The sequence below is a fragment of the Sycon ciliatum genome, chromosome 2 (genome assembly GCF_964019385.1).
Source record: "Sycon ciliatum chromosome 2, ocSycCili1.1, whole genome shotgun sequence".
NCBI lineage: Eukaryota > Metazoa > Porifera > Calcarea > Leucosolenida > Sycettidae > Sycon > Sycon ciliatum.
The window spans coordinates 34,399,164-34,423,652 of record NC_088644.1 but is presented as its reverse complement, the minus strand read 5'-3'; the positions used below and the strand labels follow the sequence as shown (position 1 = coordinate 34,423,652).

At 43.7% G+C, this 24,489-nt stretch overlaps 1 protein-coding gene across 1 annotated transcript; it reads right to left on the bottom strand.

The window, feature by feature from the left end:
* Nucleotides 1–775: 775 nt before the first annotated feature.
* On the bottom strand, nt 776–13,471 carry LOC135809796 (proline dehydrogenase 1, mitochondrial-like). Its single transcript, XM_065323222.1, has 10 exons — nt 13,146–13,471; nt 9,810–10,012; nt 8,089–8,135; nt 7,489–7,553; nt 5,894–5,992; nt 5,423–5,497; nt 3,726–3,875; nt 3,224–3,495; nt 2,098–2,189; nt 776–1,580 (listed from the first exon to the last, which is right to left on the bottom strand). The coding sequence occupies exons 1-10, from the start codon at nt 13,236–13,238 to the stop codon at nt 1,408–1,410; spliced, it is 1,269 nt and encodes a 422-aa protein (XP_065179294.1). The 5' UTR covers nt 13,239–13,471; the 3' UTR covers nt 776–1,407.
* Nucleotides 13,472–24,489: the final 11,018 nt, after the last annotated feature.

Genomic DNA, 24,489 nt, shown 5'->3' with positions numbered 1-24,489 from the left:
CTGATTCACTGTCCACTCATTGTGGCAGTTAGCCCTTCGCGGATTCTGCTCGAAACGCATTGAAATTGGTAGAACCACAGAGACCCTACAGCAGGCACTTCCTTGAATTCTGCTCGATTTCTTTATCCCCATGCACGAAACATACCAGAAAACGGTACCACTTTCTGCCTAATTGTCTGCCGGCATTATCAAGGGATAACTGTTAGTGGCAGTAGGGCACTGCAGATAACTGTCTTTCTTTCACGTTACATAACTCTAAGGGTGTCTGGTCAATGTAGTGTAAGGGTAACTTTCCATCTCGCGGAGAGGCGGATTTTCTCTAGGCATATGCGGATAATGCCGGCAGAAAAATTGGCAGAATTCGGTACTTTTTCTGGTTCGTTTCATGCATGTTTGGTATGTGGATAAAGAAATAGAGCAGAATTCGAGGAATTGCCCGCCATAAGGTTTGTATGGTTCTGCCAATTTCACTGCTTTTCGAGCATTATCTGCACACCCCTAATTATCGCCCGTGATCCCTGTATGGAAACTTCTTCTTGTCCCCCCCCCCCCCCCTGACGAACTCAATACAGTAATAACGGCCGACAATTTATAAAAACAATGTCCCAACCAGCAGAATCCAGTGGCATATCTTTCAAACTACATTACTATTTCTAACTACCCAGTACTCACCATTATGCTGTACCAGTCACGTGACCTTGGATATACAGAACATGTGCCGGTTCATGTACTTACTGCCCTGGTACAAGCCCTCTCATGATCCACGATTTGAATGGACCACACAGACTGGATGTCAAGATTTCAAGTCCAGAAATTTTCAAGCATAAATCACAAGTAGTTGTAAACTCGGGTGTTAAGACCAATAGAAGTAAACTCGGAAAACAGAAGTAAACTTGAATCTTGATCCAATAGAAATTTAGAAGGAGAGATAAATCAGAAAATAGGATTATGTCATTGCAAATGTATCCAATAATTATAATTATGCTTTTATGCAAAATCAAATTTGAGGGTATTCATTTCCACCAGTTCACATGAGAGCATTCCAACTTTTAAACGCTGCATAAATCAAATTTACCTTCAAAGTACAGAGAGAAAATATTCAATTGATATCAAAAGAGAATTCTGGAGAAATGATATCAAAAGAGAATTCTGAAGAAATGATATCAAAAGAGAATTCTGAAGAAATGATATCAAAAGAGAATTCTGCAGAAATGATATCAAAAGAGTCGAAAGAACTGAACGGTTGACATTATCGTGTAATAATAATAGTCCATACTACCGGTATCACAATTTTTTGATCTAAACGTTTGGTATCAGATTCTTATGTGAACTGCAAGCCAGTATTGGTACATTTTACACGTATATATCGAAGAAGATTTACATCAGTAAATAGAACAGAACGGCACCCTATGTGGATCTGAGTGGAAGACGACTTAGTAGCTCTGCCTGGAGATGCGACAACTCTGAATTCAGACGGCTGAACACAGCATTGTTCTCCTGTGCGCGCCGAGCAAGGTAGCCCAGCACACGGTCCTCGGGTCCGGATGGGACGCTCTTGTACGTGATATACCCATGCGCAGCTGGCGTTAAGAGCAGAACGCAAATTAAGACACAATATTAGCACGCATGTGTAGCACAATTGTACAGGCTTTCAGCCCACCAGCCTACAAGTACACCCTGAGAAAACCAACCTGCGTTATGTAAGATATTTGTTGCAACCCACATCAACAAGGGCAACGCAGTACAATGAAGCACACGGAAACAAAGCAGCCACTCTAGGACTACCCGGAACTTGCAGAATCTTTCATCGAAACTCAGTACTGTCCGGGTACAAGCGCTCTATTGTTTCATCAAATATTAGCCTGAAGTCCGCTCTGCAACTTAAGCCCTGAGCTTGCATTTCAGCACAAGCAAATACAAGTGCGAATGGTACTTTGCTGGTAAGACCAGGGTGCAGTTTGAATACCAGTTCAGCTTATTGTGTAACCATAGAAGCTCACTAGATGGAATATCATATATGAGAAAAGTGGGAAAAGGCGAGCAGACCCAATGTAGCAGGGCGTGACACTAGGCAAGCCTGAGCAGGACAGTACTCACCTAGATCAGATGTGAGGTGGTCAGCCAGGCCGTATATCTGACCGAAGCACACTCTTTCGCCGTCACCATGGTGTATGTCATGTAGCTTCATCCTGATACAGGACCAGAATAGCACATTGTTCTATGCACAACAACATGATATACTTACAACACCCTGGAGACTTAGGTGCATGACAAGATCAACAACCCACCACTGGCTTGAACTAGCAGAAATACGCCAGTGGATAGAGTCACAGCTTACTTTACACGTGTGTGAGTACAATCACACAAATCATGGCCAATGATCATTGCCATTTATGCGAAGAGGTCGGAGGAAATGGCGCTCGGGAGCAATCTGCTGCCGCATCCAGCAAGTGTAAATACTATGTGGATATGTCGATGTCTTGCAAGATTTGGAGCACTAACAAACCATGGTGACTACTCAGACAGTGTTCTTGTGACTAACTCAGTCTACGACGCCAGCATAGTGGATGAGTGTGTACTGATGTAGCTCATCATTTTCTTGAAAGCAGGACAGGAAAATGCAAACCGGGCTAACGGCTATATTGCCTGCCTAGCACCCTGGCTTTATTCTAGGGTATGGTAAGAATGGTGAAAGGTGAGGAGGGTAGTGATCCATGCTACGCACACTGCCACAGTACATTGATTCATGACAATAGCAAAAAAATATCCATCGTGTGTACAAAACACAATGACATCATAATTTTATCGATTTGATCTTTTGTATTTTCGAATCTTTTGCGGAAAAAACGTTGACTCCATTACCAAGTACATGTACCATGAGAATAACAGCTACAACATGCCTCCAAGCATGCCCTTTTCTCTATGACACCCTTTTCACTCAGTAGTAACAGATTCCTAAAGAGAACTGCAAAACCGGAAAATTTCGGGGGAGATATATTTTCGGTAACTTCGTAACAGGTATTTTTTACCTATCAGAAAATGCGCCAGAAATTCAACCACGCCATGCCACACAGATCTGGAAAACTAGTTTACCAAAAAATGTCGCGCTACCGAACCATTGATTTTGGGAAATACCGAAAATATTACACCACCGACAATTCCCAGTTTAACAGCACAAAGGAAAATTCAAACAACATCAAGTTGCATGTATGTAGGTACTCACAGGTCCCGCACAAGAGTGATGCTCTCAACATTGTGGGTTGCAACCATGAGACTCGCCGCGTCTTCTCGGACTTTGTCGAACATGAAGCGCACGATCTGGTTGTAGCTGTCATTAGTTTCTTCGTAGCTGCTGCATATCGGGTTACTGTAGCCCAGAGCATGCGCCCTGTCTGCCTCCAGCTTCAGATATGCGCCACGGACGATCTTGGCAGCAAACCTGGATTTTTCTTCTTCGAATAGCCTCAAGCAACCCTGTGCCACTGACCGGCTTTCCTGAACACAACAATGTTGTGACATATTACGTAACAATCATTGTATTGGAAAAAGATCGTTAAGCACAGAACGGGTTGTATCACTTGTGTGTCATGTGGCATGACAGGTTTTAGGAGAGTGTGCCAATTCCAGTCCTGTGTCGAAAATGCATTGCCAGGATGAAAACGGCATGAGTGGAAACAACAAGGTTAACAGTTACTATAAATTTCCTTCAAGTACACTGGCCTCACCTTGAGATACGCCTGTATTGTAGTGTAAATGACCGGGCGTGACCTTGAGTTCCAGTGCAACATGACTGGTAGAGCAAGACGTTGAATTGCCGGCTGGAAATAGGATTGCTCGGCATCTATAATTATGAACGCATCGCGTCTTGCAGCTGCCTGTAAGCAAACATAGCCAGCAATCGCATGTCATCACGTACATTGAAAATCAACATAATTTTTCGAATCGACCTTTTTTTCAGGATCACTTTTCAACGAGGACGAAGCAAAGTCGGCCGAACGAAGCATAGAGGAAGAAAATCACCTCTCCACTTCACCATCACGATACTGACATAGATACGAGATGAAACAACTAAAAAATCCACAAGAAAACGGTACGACCATCATCGCGCTGACTTTGGTCTGACTTTGGTCTGAGAATTTCTATCACGATCAAAAATGTACGAGGAGCACTCAAAAATCAGCCACAGACGTACCTTTATCGCTCTCTACTCCTTTTTCAAGGCACAAAAGTCGACTCTCCACTTTCAAACCAGGAACCAGACATACCAGTGGTCCTTTTCAGCTGCTCCACGAGCGCAGGAAATGTTCACCAAGGGGCGCAGAGCAGCATCCATTCCAGAAAAAGAGCTAAAATACGAGTGAGACTGCATGCCTGAGTACATGAGTACATGTATGAGTACATGCAGAAAATAGTCAATTTCAGCGTTTCTGCTCCAAACAGCAACTAGCTTCGACTAGAAACAAAGATTACACCAAAGGATCAAACAACAACCATTTTCTGCAGTTTTTTTGCAGATGGCTTCCTTGTGCTTGGCCCAGCACGCCAAAAATCACACCTCGGAGGAGTACAAAAATTACAACTCTCAGATGTCCTCGATTGCTGGCCATGAGAACGCAGAACTCTCTCAACATTTGCCAGCAGATTGCATCCTTTCACTTACCGTTTGCTAATTCTAAGTAGTAAACTTCAGGACAGGATGTATAAAGTATTGATCGTCAAAGCTTGTGGTGTACCTTTGGATGCAGAAACTCATCTCCCCTCCCCCCTCCCCCCCCCCCCCCCCTCCTCAGTATGGCAGAATGGGAACAAATCTTGCCTCACCGTTACTACATATTGCTAGAGTCAGTAAAACGCATCCTTGCATGACTGGTGTAAACTCACAATTCTCCTATATTCGTTTTCTGTTAATTGATGGTGGTAGCTGAAAACAATGCGTTGTTCATAGTTTCATAAAGTATGGTGGGCATGCTATGTTTTTTGGTTTGTTTATTAACACTTAATTGTGCTTTTTCTTGTGGTGACTCTCTTGTACACATAAACAAAATGGGAAAATGCATATAAGCCTGATGTATTGAAGTGCGAAAACTTTGTACCACCATCTGGAGTACACAATTTGCCGAGTGGACAGCCCGGTATTCTTCTCCTGTGCTCCAACCGGGAGTCGTGAGTCAGTCAAGTGTCAGTCAGTCGGCAGGAAGCACGAGCTTCAATGTTTGGAGCATCCACTTTCTTCACTTTCAAGCCTTGTGGACAAACAAGTTGTACATTGTACTGTTGAGATACCGAATTCAAATAAATCAATACCATACCAATACCAAACTATATTTCCACTCTTTTCCATTCGACAAAGATATAACCCTTGATTCATAATAATCGCATTCTTTTCCCGAATAGTGAAAGCTGTGTGTGTAGATCTACGTACCTCCGCCATTTCGTGAAGTGTCCGCTGAATATCAATGATGTCATTGTGGTATTTAGTGTTCACGCCTCCTGGTACCTTTCCCGGCATTTCAATCAAATATGTACACATGCATACACGCATACACACACACACACACACACACACACACACACACACACACACAAAACGTACATACTTCAAAAAGACAAAGTGTCTGTAGTCTTCGCTGCAAACAGTGCTCAATACCTCAAACTGTCTGATGAGTGTTTTTTGAAACACGAAACTCGGAGTTACGAGAAAGATTTTTGGTCTCTGTTGTTCTGCCCTGTGTACTAAAAAAAGAAGTTCATGCATACAACGGTAGCAAAAACAACAACTCTGCGGAGAAGATTTCACTCAACTTCACCGTATACCACCAATAGAGGACAACAGCACCAACAAGAGCTCAACATGGTAACAACTAACAAGTTTGTACTGAAGGCATCAACTTACAGCTGCCAAACTCTTGGGGTTACGCGAGGCTTCCAACAATGCTGTCTTGTCGCTGCTTGGTAACATTGATGCCGTACGCATGGCATTGCTCATGTCAATCTGCACGACATGGTTCGCAAACATATCCTTGGACATTAGCACAAATGATCAACTCCATGAGAATGTTCAGGAATACACACAATTCATGTATACAGTAATCACACTTATACCTTCCCAGGTTCAAATGCCGACATTACAGGCTATCACTTAAAATTCAATTCTTCTCAATTCCATCCGAACTCTGCTACCGTATTTTTCCGGTTGTAAGTCGACCTTTTACGACTTAAAATAGAAGGAGAAAGGGCGGGGGTCGACTTACAACCGGGATTCGACTTATAACCGGGAACTATCAGTATCTTACAAAAAATGACCTGCACTGCATGCACGAGTGCAGCATGTTTACACATTTTTGCCAGTTTATTGGCCTTTTTAAAGGATTGGGACGTTACACCCTCCAATAAGGAATGTTTACATGATTTGTTGATGTGTTACCAGCAGGATGTGGTTAGTAGTGCTTCTTTGGGTGAACATTTTTAAAACTCAGAATTGAGACCTCCAGATACGGGGGTCGACCTATAACCGGGGTCGACTTACAACCGGTAAAATACGGTATATGACATCAATAATTATAAATAATTATACGTGTCGAAATGCACCAGGTGTACTGAATATTACATTCAATCTCAAAAACATGTTGCAATAAATTACACAGTCGATTTCAAACAATGAATAACTGTTTTAGATGACGTCCTGTACAACTACTATCACTACACGTCAGCCTAGGAAGAATATCACCCTGTGGCACTCTACTGTGGCCTTTGTATAATCATGTGTTACATTTGAAAGAATTTATATCCTCAACTTAAGATCTTCTTCTCGATCATCATGTTTTCTCCTCCTCAACCATCACCTCCTCTTTCTTCTTTGGCTCCTCCCTCCTCCCTCTACTTCTTCTACCACTCCATCCACATCATAACTTTTATTACCACTTTCTCATGTCTCAAAACCGGCAAATGACTGTATCGTTTTGCACATAACAACTTCAAATGTTAGCAATTTTTTAATTTGTTAACTCGTTAGAATTAAATTTTCGTTAACGTTACCTGTCTTACAGTGATATGGATTATTGGTTGGTTTGTCTGCTTTGTTTGTGTCTAACTTGCAATCATAAAATTTCTTCATCCCTTGTAGGAGCTAGGCCAATGGTGTGATATGGGCCGGGGTGTCACCTGACAACCGATCCATTCAGTTCCTGCTCACTCAATGCACTGAGGTAATCGAAAAATCGGTTTTATCCATAAAATATTCAGTCACCCATCGTCAGAACCAGACGATGAGTGACAGGTCCAAAACGTCATCTCTTCACATCAACAGGACACATTCTTCAGGTGCACTCAGCGCATTGAGTGAGCAGTGGCTGACTAGAAAGGTTGCCAGTTGCCCCTCCCTTTCTTTTTGAATCGACGTGTATATTACGACCAGAATTATCAAAAATAGTGTAGGCACAAACAAGTGCAGTATTCATGCAGGCAGCCTAGCGATATTCATGTACGTACCATCATGGGAACACTAGCTATTCCAGTCATCTTCACTTGTATCATGCTGTTAGCTGGCGCTTGTTCTGGGTGAAGTTGACATGACAGAAAAAACCCGCATAATTGTTATGTTCACTGGTTTGAGGAAAAGATGCAAACGGGAAAAGTCCGAAGAAATGATTGACTATCACCTATTGACTATCTTGCGTTCATGCTCGAGGTACTTTGAAGTACATGTTTTTTGGAGTAAAAGCGCACCCAGATTTTTTGTTACGAAATACAGACATCTTCCCCGTATTTCATGGTTGATTTCATCAGCATAGGATAAGGCACACCGACTTTTTTGAGGGTGAATGAAGAGTGTTTAAAGTGCGGGTTATACTCCGGATAATGCAGAAGCTGGCTTGACCCGATATCACTATGGTATCGCCAATAGCTAAATGGTATTTCCTCCGTGGACATGATCTTAATACTTTCAACATTGAACGATTCTGCGTCAACAGTGAACGATTCCTCCGTGGACATGATCTTAATACTTTAAACATTGAACGATTCTGCGGCGAAGACAAGAAAAAAAGGTCAACGTTTATCTTTGTAAGAAGAGGGGGTTTCAATCCTTGCCTGCAGCTTCCAGCATCAAACTCTTATTGTATTCATGTAGCCTTGCGCTGTGAAGAAAAGAAAGACATTTGAAAAGGCGTAATTTGCACGACGAACGCTCCTGAAAAGCCTGTGTATCTACATGTTTTGGAAAAATGATACACACGTGTGAGTTTTAGGACTGCAGCAATTATGTACCTTGTAGATACGGCCCCTGGTTATTAGACGCGCTCTGCATAATGTTAACTCCCCATCTCCTGTACATTGCCTCGAACAACCTTACCCCTGCTGACCCACACCCTGTAGCTTCCCGCGTTCAAGTAATACACCTTTGTTCCAGTGGCCTCGGTAGCTGCTTGCGCAACCATATTTGCCATATATATAGCTACTCAGGCTCTTTATCTAGTTCTTTCCATCTCTCTTTCTCTCTATCTCTCTCTCTCTCTCTATCTATCTATCTTCTTCTCTCTTGTCAACCATCATGTGTACTGTAGCCGTTCTTTCATCTATATCTCTCCCCTTGTTGTTTCCCCCAAAATATGTCTTTCCCAACCTACCTAGCTGTTGACTTGCTTTCAGTGCAGAGAAATGGACTCTAAAGCATTCACAGATAGTAAATCCTATGACCAGGCGTAACTCATCATAACAAACATGTACGTCAAGGGAGTAACATACATATAGCTAACGAGGTTCGCCCCCTTGTCGGGCATTGGCCGTGAGACTCACTACCTCACCCTCGCCGCTAGGCGCTGCATCTGCAGCCCTGGATAATCAGATGGGGTGGTTGCCTGGCACGAGCAATACTTTCTTAAAACTGGTTGTGTTTCTCAGCACACTTTTAAACCGGTGGCAACCCGGATGTGGGAACTTTTATTTGTTTACATCAAGAGTCAATAACCGATACTAGTGTGCAGCTGCGCTTAGTGTTCCGTGCATGGCACGTTGTCTTCATTATGTAACCTCCACCGTCCAGTGTGCTCGTGTATTCAAAACCATAATCTACAATACCAGCAAATCCGGTTTGGCTTGATTTGCTCGAGTGTATGCCTAACGTCCACGTCTTGATGTACAAACTACAGTTCCATACGAAATAGTTTGTTGCAAACAACCGGGAAAGTGTGTTTGATTTTCGACAGTGCGGAATTGTAGCTGTATTATGTGTACTGAAAGCAGCATAAATCGCATCTGGCCTATAGAACAGAGATCACAATAAGTTGTGTTCTCTTGGTTATGGACTCTTGCATACAACTTTACATAATAGTGACGTCACAGTAATGAATAATCCTGCTCAATGCCAGGACTTTTAGACGCAGTGTGTGTGTGTGTGTGTGTGTGTGTGTGTGTGTGTGTGTGTGTGTGTGTGTGTGTGTGTGTGTGTGTGTGTGTGTGTGTGTGTATGTGTGTGTATGCATTCGGATGCCTCCTGCTGGGCGTATGCAATGAATGTATTGTGTGCCTGCTCCTCAACATTCCTTCCCATTCTGCACATTGCGTGACTGTGCGTCACCCTGATTTCCCATTTGCTCTGTAGTGCTCCTGCTCATTTTTCCATTTTTGTATTTTTCTGTTTGACACGCATGAGCAGTGATGAGACCGAGACCCTTGGTCGGTTTAGCTACTCTTGGCCCACCTCCACTGCTTCGGCTGCCATCGCTATGTGTATATCCGTGCGTTTTTGCCGGCGTTAGCACCATGATGGTTTCTTGTAAAAAATGGAATCAAATAAACATACATGTACTTACGCATCCGCCGAGCTGCCACCCTCCTTTTCATCACTCTCCACGTGAACGTAAAGCATGCACCGCACCTTGTCCTGTGCTAACTCACTAGCCACGTAATTCAGTGATGCAACGTCCTTGCCGGCCACAAACTGCGAGTAGACGGTGTGGCGCATGAGACTGTTGAAAAGCACTTTGCTTGGGAATCTTCGTCCGAGTTCCATTATCTGCAATTGGCAGCAAGGATGGGTCACACCGTCCTTGTTAATCCTACATGCACTGTCCATGCATATGTGCAAGTATCGTACATGATTAACGTTATAATTAGAATACTGGGCAACCTTCAGCCCTATGGCTGAAGGTTGCCCAGTATTCGAAGTGATGACGTCACATACAATTGACAACACATGCCAGCGAATTTTCTGGGTACAAATACACCTTAGCGTCCGCTTGCTCTTCACTGGTTTTGCAATAAGATACAGACTTCGGATGGCGGGAATCAATGATTTGCTTGAGGAAATTTGTAGGCCGATTTGTAACTCCAATTACATGCAAATCATGCTCTACTTTGCCCTGCAGAAAGGAGGACAAAGCTAGCAAACTCATGTGCCAAAAGGACAATAAAAGGATGTCCGTGTTCTTCGTGTAAGGTATCTACTCTAATCTGTACAAGCCAAGATGAAAAGTTTTAACGTTTTAGTGCAAAGCTCCACGTGCTGGAGACGCAATGGTTGTTTGTACCCTGTTTCTACGAAGTCGTTGTCAACGACCTGACGTCCCACTTCGAAGCCCTATAGCGTATGATGGCATGAGTAAATAATACAAAAGACATACCATGTTTTTTTTTCGGGTTCAAACTTACACCGGGGTAAAGATGAAATTCAAAAGGTAAATGTACATTCTGGATTGTGTATTCGGAATGTAATACGCGCGTTGATTTTGGCATATTTCAAAATGCTTACTTTAGGCATATTTTTTAAATGTGCCACTAGTAAGCATTTTGAAATAGTTCTGAGCACTGCTCCGACCCCAGAAAATAAGGTACCATTAAATATACTGCACTTTACTCGTTCCAAGTCGACCTTTTATGACATAAAGCCAAATTCAAAAAAGGGTAGTTGATCGACTTACAACAGGGGTTTCCATACTCGCGCGATTAGTGCCGCTTGGGTACTATTTTTCACTTACCATCACTGATGGGGCACTATTCAAGAGAGGGCACTATTCAAGAGAGGGCACTATTCAAGAGAGGGCACTATTCAAGAGAGGGCACTATTCAAGAGAGGGTACTACTTTCTTCAAAGCTGGTACATTTGCGTCATCCAGCATTAAAACAAAGAAAAACGGAGCCAACGCTAATGTAAACTATCGCGACTTAACAGAAAGGGCAAAATGAACTGTGATTTGGATTCCCGAAACCACCAGTGCAATGGCATGGACAAGATTAGTAGCAAAACGACACCAAGCTTGCACAGTCATGCTATTGATTACAAGCCCGGGAGGGGGGGGGGGGGGGGAGGGGGGCACTATTCAAGAGAGGGCTTTATTTTTTCACTGGCTTTTAGAGACTAGGGCATTATTCAAGATAGGGCACTGTTCAAGAGAGGGCTCTAATCGCGCGAGTATGGTAACTACCATTGACCCGGGAAATCGAGTCCCCAAATACGGGGGAGGTTGTGATTTGCACGTACATGTATAACTGGTGCGGTATCTGCACGAAAAGGTTTATTTCTGCGGTCATGGCAGAAAAATGAACAGGAAACTAGCTAATGGTAAGTTATTATCAGGCCCGCCGGAACTGGTCCTGTTGGACAGGTTATCACCGGACCAACATATTGGCCACCAACAAGTCTTTACTATTGGCAATACAATTTATTGGCTCAGTGTCCGAGTTAAACATAAAATAATTATTATTATACCCTCCATTTCTTCTATTTTAATTGTATTCAATTCAATTAAAATCGAAGAAATTTCTGTTTTTCTGACTGATTATTTTCTTGTTACAGTCGTGGATAGTTGCTTCATAACTCGTTTCCATGTGATTTCTTCTACATGTATTTTAATTGCATAATTATGTATCCACCATTTTGACACACATAGTACGAAAGGCCACAATACTACTGGACCAATCAAAACCTGCTTCCGGCGGTCCTGATTATAGTCGTATTATCATCACTTTGACCCAGTGCTAATACATGTACATGTGCAATTACAATGTACAGTCAGACCTCGCTTATCCGGTCCTCGTTTATCCGGTCCTCGTTTATCCGGTCCTCGTTTATCCGCTCCTCGTTTATCCAGATCCCTCACCCTCCGGATAGGCGAGGGATATTTTTGTATGGAAAACAGATGTGTGCGGTTAAAGGTCTGACTGTATTATGTGCAAATACAATGTACATGTACATGGCCAGGTACATGTACATGTACAGGTACATGTACATGTACCGTATTTCCTCGATTAATGGACCATGCTCGAATAATAGACCCTGCTCCAATAGTAGACCCTCCTAGAGGCCTCACGGAAAAATAGTAGACCATGCCCGAATAAGAGACCCGGTCTCTTATTTGAGTTAATTGCTTTGCGCATGCGCACTAAGAAAGGACGCGATTTTAGGTTGAGCAACTACAATTTTTGAAGTGGTTAGTGCTTTCTTTCATTATTTGAGCACGGTCCACTATATTTTCATCGGCACATCGCTGGAAATGGTGGATTTTTAACACTTCATAATATAGAACTTCTATATTATGACGTGTTAAAAATCCACCATTTCCAGCAATGTGCCGATGAAAATATAGTGGACCGTGCTCAAATAATGGACCATGCCCAAATAAGAGACAGGGGAGGGGGTCCAACCCTCATCAAAAAACAAAAGACCGGGTCTATTAATCGAGGAAATACGGTACATCAGGCATGTACATGTACATCAGGCATGTACATGTACATCAGGCATGCACATACCAAGTACTGTGATCTGCTTCCTACACTCCTGATGCACAGTGTCGACCAGTACAGTATGCCAGTAGGTCAATGTGCCGCTTATTTCACCATACACAGTCAGAGTATTGTCTATTGAGCACTGTCTTGTTTCACCATCATGGTGATACAGTCAGTGAATTGAACACTTCACAACAAATCCTACTCCATACCACACAAACAATGTACATGTACTAGCATAATTTCTGATGATGCATGAAGGCATTGATTTTCATTCTCCCCTCCACATGGCAACGAGTTACGTGGGGACCTCTGCAGTCCCGAGAAGCACAAAATAATACCAAGCCAGAAATTTCCCTATGAACCTGTGCAGAGTTGCACTTCTACACACACCCTCCAGGAGTCCCCGCTCTTTCATTCCGTACCTTTTCACTGCTGTTTACAACGGCTTTGTAGCGACACAAGCGCAGTATCCCAATTGCTCGGACAAGTTGGCCGATGGTCTTCCGTTGCATCATCTTTCCGGCCAGGCGAGAGAGTCAACACTAAACTATCTTGGTGGTAAATCGGTCAATGAATATTTCGACGCTGAGCAAACTATTTCGTATTTTGTCAACAACAGCGCAGTATCATTACTCTAGGATGAAGACAGTTCAACCGGCGTGTCGTAGCCTTAGCCTTAGCCTTAGGCCAACTAATACTTAGGCCAGTAGGGAGTGGGCCGTTCTGACTTCTGTGTTCTGCATGCATGCATGCAGTCTATGCACAGACTTGTTGAGTCCCCGCGTGCGTGCATCGTTTGTTTGGGATACTGTCGCTGAGTCTACAAGTAGTCTGTGCTTGGTTAGGTAGGTGAAATCCTAGGCTCATCGCGCGCTCTTGACTTCAGCACTCCGTTCTTTGCCTGGATTCTGTAGTGTAGTGTAGCAGTACTAGTACTACTAGTAGTCCGCCTTGCAAAATGCTGCCAACCGTCCAGTAGATCTAGTACTAGTAGTACTAGTAGGCACTTCAGTCACGTGACATGACCTGTCAAAAAGTGCTAACGCTGAATCGCGTACATGCGTGGCACCAAGGAAAGGCGCATGCATAGATCGATCTGTAGCTGCACGGAAGCTGCGCAGGGCCTTCTCGTGTGGCGCAGCATGTAGCTGAGGCCCTCAGCTTTCGTTTGAGCCCACATACGTCATGATGCGGCAATTTTTTTAACTCACGTACAGTTCGAGTAAAATCGGCAAGGATTTTTCGGGCATTTCACTTGGTTGCACGCATTTGCCATGTAGCTCATCGTCTTCAGCGTCGTATTTCCTTTCGGGATCAGTTGTCCTCGTTCGTCCGACACTTTGCGCATTGCTGCGCAAGGAGAAATAATGCGAGGTGTTATTGGAAGCGAACCGCGACAGGCGTCCTCCCGGCAATAATCCTTGTTCGTCGGAGCCCATGCGCATGGCTGCGCAAGAAGAAATATTGCCAGGTGTTATTGGAGTCGCATCGGAGCAGTCGTCCTCTCCTGCAGGCGACGAGTAGGACAGTATATACTTCGGCGACTGGACCAAGAGAGCTGACATCAAAACGGCCTGCTCGGAACAAATCGTCAGCTGATCAGCAGGTGGCTTCCAGCGACCAAGAAAAGCATTGACGGTGATATTATACCAAGAATCCAGCACACACTCTATGCACAAAATCTCTCATGCTGGAGTTGCTGAAGTTTCAGTAGTCCCAAAAATTTGCAGACGATGTTCTATTGTAATAGTTTGTCATTTCTTTCCGTCAAATACCCGGTAAATTCTAGTTTGCTCAGTCTTCGGCTCATTGTTCTTCCGTACTCATCACCAAGTCAGTACTGTACATGTAGCAACAATGTTTTCTGGCACTGAATTATTGTAGTTACTTTATCTTACCTCAAAGTCTCATCTTATGCTTTTCCGAAGGCTTCTCGGCACTGTTTTCATGCTGTTGCGATGGAGTTGCTATGCTGTTGCTATGGAGTTGCCATGGTGACCATACCCGATATCTTCGTCGGAGCTGCCGGACGGATGAAAAATCCGAAGTTTTTCCAAACCATGCTGTTTCTGCATTCATCTGGTTATTTTGACCTGCTTCCAGCGAGCCTGGTATTTTGCCACTATAGACACTGAAGCAAGTTCTGCCAATTTCTGATATGCTGCTGGTGCCGTCGAAATACTGAAAATGCCGTTATTCAATTCTCCGACTTTGGGTGGCTATATCTCTGTGCTAAGTTATTCTTTTTGCTTCAAATTTTCTGTGGAGTCTTCCTAAACCTATCTGAATCAGATACAAAAAAGAAATACGCGTATTTCTCGTTTTGAAAAAATCGCCTGAAGTGCCTAGTACTAGGCGAGTAGGCTGTAGCGAGTCGAGTGGTCCACAGCGAGTCATTTCGTAGACCCATGTCAGCATGATTCAATGATTGTGTTGTTTTACTTGGATCGATCTCGCCTGACTAGTACTACACTCTACAGTAATACGTGTCATGTAGTAGTACTAAAATGTATTATTACTAGTATTAGTATGAATATGAGCAGGCTTATGTTCTGCACCTGTTGTGTGTGTGTTCAGACGCGCGCGCGGGCTCGCGAGAACCACATGACAGATCACGTAAACAGAATGATGACAGCTACGTGTCAAGTAAGAGTTAGTTAGTTACCACAGCACAGAGCTCTAGCCTAGGGCTAGGGCCAGGCAGAGGTGCACCTCCTACACACCCCCGCTAGCGCTCCGTACCGTGCACCATGGTGCACCACGTGACCAAAGTTAATAATGAACACGTGCATGCACATACATGTACATTGTACATGGTCATTACAGCCGGAATCCTGTAATATTAAGTAGACACTTGAATTTTGAAGTACCTGACATTGTAAACAATTACAGTCTTATGAATGACATGGCAGGGGACGCGGCCAGACATGCTCTCAGGGTGTCCTAGGGTCTTTCTGGAAATATACCAGGAGTCCAGATACCCAATCTTCACCCTCATGCTCACCACACCACGCGACAAAGCTTCGTGACCCACACAAAGTAGTTGTTGGCCAAGCAACCAACAATACTAGAAACTGCCTCATTTAGCAATCGATGCAAGACATCCAGCAGCGCACGACCAAACAAAATGAGCCGGCTACCAGCCATGAGCTTGAAGAGTAAGTCTAAGTGTCATACGATAACTACTCATAGTCGAGACCTATCGACGCCACCACAAACCGCTGATTGGAGCAGAAACTAAGACATAATAAGATTACAGAGGCAATATGCTTTGGTTCTGCAAGTGTGCTCAATGCCTGATTCAGGCAGAGCGGCGTACACAAAGGCACACAATGAAAACCTTGGCAAATTGATTCCGTTGTGACTCAGAGTTTCATGGCTGAACCAATCATCAGACAACGATAATGATATAATGACATCATAAGATTAGTCTAACTGTGGACTGAAAGACGCTGTGGCACCCATAGCACTCCGACACGGCTCCCAATTTGCACTCAGTCCCCACTCAAACACCTGCACACTAGTAGTACCCACCATTATCATGTTGTCGATGGTTGCACAATATTTAAAGTTGTGAAACCTTACATCCACAGAGCCTCAGGCTCTGTCCATGCACATCCACTGTTTGACTGTTCTATGCCCTTGTCTCCACGGCATTTGGATTTTGGAGCACTCCTTGCACACTACATGCATGTACATGTACAATGTACATTACTGCACGTACATGTACATGTAGGTGCACCCCTCGTGAGAATATACAGTCATGCGGATAGCAACACCCGGACAAGATTCCTCCCCTGCCGCTTCTCCGAACAAGTCTTTTATTACAAAAAAATGTATTGTCTACGCATGCATCTACGCAAGAATCACCAGACACCACCAGCCACTTAGAGCATGTGTCAAAAGTATTGGAGAGACTTAGAGATTCGAAATTTGAATCAAATGGTTACAATCATGTGCTCGTATGACGTAGTGAGCTTGTTTACCAACGTTCCTTTACGAGAAACAATAGACATTTGAGCCATGGCGTTATACCATAACAGGTCTATCACTCCACCAAATTTGAATGAAACGGAGTTCGTGAAACCTATGTTGATGGTCACGTCTGGTGTGGAGTTTTCATTCGACAATATAATGTACAAACAGAATGATGGAGTCGCCATGGGATCGCCTTTGGGACCAGTCTTGGCGAATATATTTGTTGGCTTCTGTGAGTCGTCTATCGACCCTTCACTTTGGCCATCAATGTACTGTCGTTTTGTTGACGATGTGTATTGTCACGACGACGACAAGGAAACCTGTGATAGGTTTATGGAAACTCTCAACTCCTTACATCCAGCATTAAAATTCACATCAGAAGGTGAAAATAATGGTACCCTTTCTTTTCTGGATGTTAGTATTTCTCGTAACATGGATACGCACAACATGGACACGACCATTTATAGAAAGCCCACTTTCACAGGCTTGTATCCCATGCGGGTCAAGGTTTACTCCAACTAAGTCCAAAACACACCTCGTCAAGGCCCTTGTCTACCGTGCACATAGGATATGTTCCCCTCATCTGCTGGACGAGGAACTAGAACGACTCTTAACAATAATGACAAAGAATGGCTATCCAAAGACATTTTTAATGAAACTCATCAACCAGAAACCGACCATGGAAAAGACGATCACTTTTGGGCCGGAGAGATGCCCTGTGGTAATACGTTTGCAATGGGTTGGTGCCGGTTCTTCGCGCGTCGAGAAGGAGGTGCGGAATATTTTTCTTTCCTCTTATCTGTGTGTCAAATTGCATGTCATCTTTGGGACGACCCGTGCGTTCAGTGTGAAGAAGGACGTTCTACCTACCCTAAGCAAAAGTAATTATTATAATATATTTCTTTCAGTGCCGAAATTGTGAAAATCGGTACGTGGGCGCACGGATTCGTCAACATGTACCGCTGAATCTTGTCCCTGTAGCTGCACGTGGTTCTCGGCCTCGGCGCTGTCGTCCGCCGAAGTGTCCAGTGCAGTCTGTGTCTGAGGTGGACTCGTCCAAGTCCGCTGTGGATACGCTTGCCGACCCCTCCTCCTTTTCGTCGGGCGCAGGGCTGGAGCCAACCCGAACAACAGTAAACAAGAAGAAGAGACCGATACGGAAACCACCGAAACTGACATCTGAACAATCGAGCCCCGGACGAGTCACCAGAAGACAATTGAGGAGACGAATTGAGGAGGAGTCAAAGGAACCAATACTGGAAGTGACAACAACGGTTAATGTGAAGAAACGAGGTAGACCGCGGAAGCAGGACAGACTGGACGTGGAGCAGCACAGTGATGTCGACCGAGGCAATCGGAATTGCAGGGACGCAGGGCGTAATGGGAGAGACTGGCAAGCGGCAGGATCGGAGGTGACAACGGCCAAGTATTCTGATGATGTATTCTCTGTTTTGTCGCGTTGGAGGTCTTTATTACATCTTGCCGTGCTGGAAGCTTTGTACATACGTAAGTTAGACCCTGAGCTTTGTGTTCAGAAGGAGAATGTGTTGTCTTTGCAGTTGTTTGGCACTGTTCGTCGTGAAGGTGCGAAATAGATCCCTTGATCTCTTGATATTTACTCTCTTTTTCTTGTCACTACGTTTTTGTCACTTATTGGATTTGCATGCTGTTTTCTTGACTCTTCACATCTATATTTTTTTGTGTCACTTCTACACATAATTGGAGTGATGTATCTCTGAACTTCCTTTCCTTATACAGTGGTCCCTCTATAATCCGGCACCATTTGTGCCACGAAAATCTGCTGGATTAGGGAGGGTGCTGGATTAACAAATCTGATTTTCTGCTGCAATGTACATGAAGAGGACATTTTGGCTACTGAAAATTGTGCTGGTTTATCGAGGGTGCTGGATTATAAAGTGCCGGATTAGAGAGGGACGACTGTAGTTGTAGCCTCTTAGCTTATTTCCATCATTCCCTGTAGTATTTTGACAAGAAGGGAACGAAAACGTTCAACACTTTTGACACATGTTCTAATTGGCTGGTGGTGTCTGGTGATTCTTGCGTAGATGCATGCGTAGACAATACATTTTTTGTGCAATATTTCCTGCCTCCGTCCAAGTCTTTAATTTTTCTTATTTTAAAGGTCACAACATGTAGCGTTTCCTACGAATTCTCTGTTACAGCAAGTACATGTACATGTACATGTACGTGGACAGAGAACCCAAAAAAGGCAACAACAAAAACCTCTGGAAATGAAATACACCTGACCTTCAAAACTAAAGAACTAAAACGTCCAAAGACTACTGCAAGTCTGCAAGTTTCAGCCTCCGAGGCATAAAAACATTTCGCCCGAATCAAACATTTATCTTGTACTGGTGCTGCCTGTTTTCACACTGAACTGCACAAATCAAAATTGCTGCAGCAACAAATTCATAGGCCTCGAAGTAAGACCCAGGCCGAAAGTAGCCGGAAATACTTCGAAGTACGTGAACTTCAATTATTGTTGACTTACTATATTAGCCCCATTCACAGCCCTGACTGTTGATAAGTTACGCCGTTTCAGTTGCGCTCAAACAAATCAATGGTCAGCCTTCAGGGTTGGTTTAGAAGTAGTGTTGGATCACCATCAGTCCTGACACAAGTGCAGGCGGGTAACAGCAGCAGAGCTTCTGAATTGTGTACAGAGATTAGCGACTGATCTGGACTATTACTTGTCTCAAACAATGTCACAGAAAACCATACATCATCACCAAAGCAAACGGTCTCCTTCCTGCAAATTCTACAATCTCCACCATTTTTTCGGCGAGGAGCGATCATCAGGATTGAGGAGAAACCAGTTAATTGGGGTGAACCTATATGTACATGTTAGGGTCCGGTGGATTCTGCCGGCAGAAAAATTGGCAGAATTCGGTACTTTTTCTGGTAAGTTTCATGCATGTTTGGTATGTGGATAAAGAAATGGAGCAGTATTCGAGGAATTGCCCGCCATAAGGTTTGTATAACCCTTGGCGTATTATGTCTGTTCATATGGTAAAGTAAAATAAAGAACCAACAACAACAACAACAACAACGACAACGACAACGACAACGACAACGACAACGACAACGACAACAACAACAACAACAACAACAACAACAACAACAACAACAGCAACAGCAACAGCAACAGCAACAGCAACAGCAACAGCAACAGCAACAGCAACAGCAACAACAGCAACAGCAACAGCAACAGCAACAGCAACAGCAACAGCAACAGCAACAGCAATAGCAACAGCAACAGCAACAGCAACAGCAACAGCAACAACAACAACAACAACAACAACAACAACAACAACAACAACAACAACAACAACAACAACAACAACAACAACAACAACAACAACAACAACAACAACAACAACAGCAACAACAACACAAACAGCAACACCAACACCAACAGCAACAGCAACGGCAACAGCAACAGCAACAGCAACAACAACAACAACAACAACAACAACAACAACAACAACAACAAGAGAATAAAAGATTTCAAACAACAACAACAACCACAAACACATAGTCTGAAGCTGCAGAAACATTTCCCACCAGCTACACCACCTCGTAGCACTATAAGATATGCTTCTCCAGTGCATTCTCTCCTTTGCAACTTTGACAGAGACTGAATAGTGATAGTCACCAGTGAAAGAAGGCATCTACTCTACTGTAGATCGGACCTATGAAAATTTAATACTTTCCCCAGCGTTACCCAGGGAGTGAGAGTTGCAAACTATCAGTTACATGAAAATGCATTTGAAGAAGGGCTGAGGCTTCCTGCAGCTTCATCTGTGAAAAGAATTCGGGTGGACACACCCATTCCCATAGCGCTGTACATCACATCCGAACCAGTTCCGTTATTTTTACAACGTTTCGGCACTTGGCCATCGTCAGGTAATAACAATGAATACCGTGGAAGCCACACAAGAGCAGTATATACGCAGAGTGTAGCGCCAAAAAAGATGCGAATTATGTCACCTAGTATGCAGAAGGGGGGGGGGGACAGAGAGAGAGAAAAGGCGCAACTAGCACATCACGGAGGAGAAGCAGCAGAAGGTAGCGCGCATTGTGCTCTGTGAATGGCGTTACGCAGAGTGTAGCGCCAAAAAATATAATGATCCGAGTTATGTCACCTCTATACAGAGGGGGGGGGGGGAGAGAGAAGGTGCAACTGTGCACATCACGGAGAAAAAGAGCGCGCCGTTGTGCTCTACGAAGTGAGGGTACATGCCAAATAATTATGGTGTTAATTCTAGCACAGGAGGGGAGCGCTACACTCGCGCTACACTCTGCGTATATACTGCTCTTGTGTGGCTTCCACGGTATTCATTGTTATTACCTGACGATGGCCAAGTGCCGAAACGTTGTAAAAATAACGGAACTGGTTCGGATGTGATGTGCAGTGCTATGTATGGGAATGGGTGTGTCCACCTGAATTCTTTTCACACATGAAAATGCATGTCAGTGATAATTGGGTACGTGATGGTGAGAGCACTCCTGGAGAGTTGCGGTTGCTCGTGATAGTGCTCAATACACCTACATGTAGGCGCAGATCCTAGTACACACTTGGAATAAGGAATCAAAATGTGTTTCTGCCGTAACTCTGAGTTTCACGGTTTTAAACCATCATGAGACAGCAAGTGTGTGATGGTTAAAACGTGTTGCATTGCGGCTGTATTCATGGTTGCACTGTTCCCGACAATATCCAGCATAATAAGTTAATAACACGTTTTCAAAAGTTGCCAAATCTCAAACTTCTTGTCGCAAAATATTGCAAAGTCAATATTATATTGATATTACTTCAAGTATATTTTCAAGGATTCTCCAGAGGCAAATGGATGCCTATCAAAGGGAGTCTCCTGAGGAAAGGAAGTGAAGGTGGCTGTTATGAGAGGGGGAAGAAGGGACATGACAAGGTGAAAAATAAAAATAATACAAACGGGAACAGCAGAAGCTACAGTACTTGCAAAACATTGGCATACCTTGCACAGAATACTTGTGGTGCAGATAGTGTCTACACACTGCAACAGTAAATCGGCTAGCGGATGGCAGACAGCGGATTTTCTTCTGGCAGCTTATTCCAGGCAACACTGAGACTAAATAGATGGGATTGAGTGAAGTATGTACCAGACTTAGGGAGAATCATACTTCAAGTAGAAGATGCAATAGCAGCCGGTGGCTCTCCTCGTCTTGTGCTTCCGGTCAACAGAACTGAAACAAAATATATTTCTACTACATTCTCTTCGACTTCTCTTACTTGTGTAACAGAAACTGTACATGTACATACACAATGTACGAGTAACTTGCTACAGGGCAAGATGCGCAGACTTAGGTGATTATTGCGCTCGCAATAGAGGTCGGAATTGGCAAGTTGAATTCCTGCCTGCAGACAAGGTGTTACATGTACTTCTACTTAGCCTTTGTGAACAATCTGTGCATCCGAAACAGCAGATGTTAGGCCAGTTCCTGAGAGCCTAGATTCATCACGTTGGCGCTAAGCCTGACAGCACTTGGCCAGATTATTTTTGCCTCTCTACTTCCTTTGCTCGTGCTGTCTTCTTAATAGTCTGTGGCGTCGCGCAGACAAGTGGTTGGCCGCAATAGTACATTGGTACAGTACAGCGGGTTCAGGACCTGAACTGCTGTGCTGCCAAGTATGCAGTCAAGTGAAGGTTATCCAAATGCACAATAATAATATTGTGGCCAACCACTTGTGTTTCACCAGGAAACTCAGACACGCTCCTTTGAAGGCTCACATCGACTTTGTTACTCAGCCCTTGAGCTACATTGTACTTCTTTTGGAGCCTGCTTGGCTGGAACTGGTGGAAGGCTGGAAATGCCAAAGGTAGTTTTTTGGAACGATCCCTTCCTGCTTACAGCTGCTCCCCTAGCCTGCGGATTCAAATTAATGAAATATCAATGTCTACTTCAACACGAGCATATCGTTTGAGACGCTAGCGCCAGACCCTGAAGTATAAGGAGAAAACGCCTCTTCGTCTGTGTGATTTTCACTTGACGTCTCCTCCAAGACTACTTTATTGCTACGTGTCTGTGAGTTGCTAAGTGTCCAGAGTTGAACGAGTGTACGATGCTCAAAGTTTGTTCTCCATCTGCATGCAGCAGAGTCCACGTCATGTCCTGGACTAACCTAAAAGTAATACCCCCCCCCCCAACATTTCGCAGCCCAGTGGCAGTGACAGTGCTGTACTTGAGTATTACTATTAATTGTTAGATTGACAGCATGAAACAAGGTGGAGGACACTGTGGTCGAGAACAGTGACCTTACTACAACCATCCGCAGTTGGCAGAGCCCCGATCCCTGCGGACCATCTGAACCATATGGGTGTTGAACCCGGTTCGGACCCTCATTATGCTAGGGGAGTTTTAGACTTCTCCTAATGTCAATCGTGTATTCTTTGATCGCTCCTGGATGTCGTCCTGATATAGTGATAGTCATGTAGCTACTTTAATCCGGTAGAACAGCGTTCGTACACTTGCCTCTACCATCTACCTCTATCGGTAGAGTGACCCTACTCTACTCTACCAGTTAGCTCTTGGCGGATTATGCCGGCATAATATTTGGCATAATCTTGGGATTTCGTCAAAAAATTATGCTCCGGCATATTATACGGATTCCAACGTGTAAAGGTCGGCATAATCTTTCCGTTTAGACAAAAATTTTGCTTAGGGGCATAATACAGCTTTGTCAGAAAGCCTGCAGATGTTTATTTTTTAAATACCCCAGTTACGACTCCTTGTCATAGCCCTTGGCGGATTATGCCGGCATAATATTTGGCATAATGTTGGGATTTCGGCAAAAAATTATGCTCCGGCATAATAATTATACGGATTCCAACGTGTAAGGTCGGCATAATCTTTCGGTTTAGACAAAAATTATGCTTAGGGCATGGCCGTGTGAGTATGCGTGGTTTCTCAATCCTCTATGTACATGTACAGCGTGAATATATAGTGGAACCGAGCATAATTCAGCATAATTCAGCATATTTGTTGGCATAATTGTGGCATAATCAAAAGCATAATTTGACGATTGGCCGAGCATAGTCCGCCAATGGCTACTACCAGTACAGATAGCTGAAAACGAACGCAGCCCAAGACTCGGGGCCGGACATACATGTACACATGACTATGTACCGCACTGATAGGATAGTGTCCAGAATGACAACACAGCGCTAGCACACTGTGCAGTATTGACTATCTACAGTCAACTTCGCTAATAACGACTGCGGATATAACGACAATTCGCGAATAACGACCGAATTTCCATGCCCAGAGCAAAGTCCCATCTAACTGTATACATTTAACTTCGGATATAACGACTATCTGAATAACGACAATTCGCGTATAGCGACATGCTTTTAGTGCCCCGAGGTCATATTCACTGCTTGAATAACGACTTTCTGGGCTTTTGACAGCTATTTCAAGTACCTGTCAGTCAAGTACATGTACCTGTCATGCAGAAGTACCAGAACCTATGGTGATGGATATTATTCATAATTAATAATTATTATAAAGGCACACATGCAAGAAAATGCAGCCAAGGGGGAGGGGGCTTTTTCTTCCTTTTTTATGTTGGCTTCAAAATTGTTGGATTTACCAGCACACCTATATGTATACAATGTACATGTAGTTGTACATGATTGTACAGTAATCATCATACATGTACATGTACATGTCTCTGGCCCTGTATCTACTGTATCAAAAAGGCATAATATTATTATTAATTTTTTCAATTAA

Coding starts and splice junctions, on each gene's coding strand:
- LOC135809796 (XM_065323222.1), bottom strand. CDS start 13,238: ATGATGCAACGGAAGACCATCGGCCAACTTGTCCGAGCAATTGGGATA. Junction 3,876..5,422: donor CACTTCACGAAATGGCGGAG/GTACGTAGATCT, acceptor GTTTGCTTACAG/GCAGCTGCAAGACGCGATGC. Junction 3,496..3,725: donor CAATACAGGCGTATCTCAAG/GTGAGGCCAGTG, acceptor TGTTGTGTTCAG/GAAAGCCGGTCAGTGGCACA.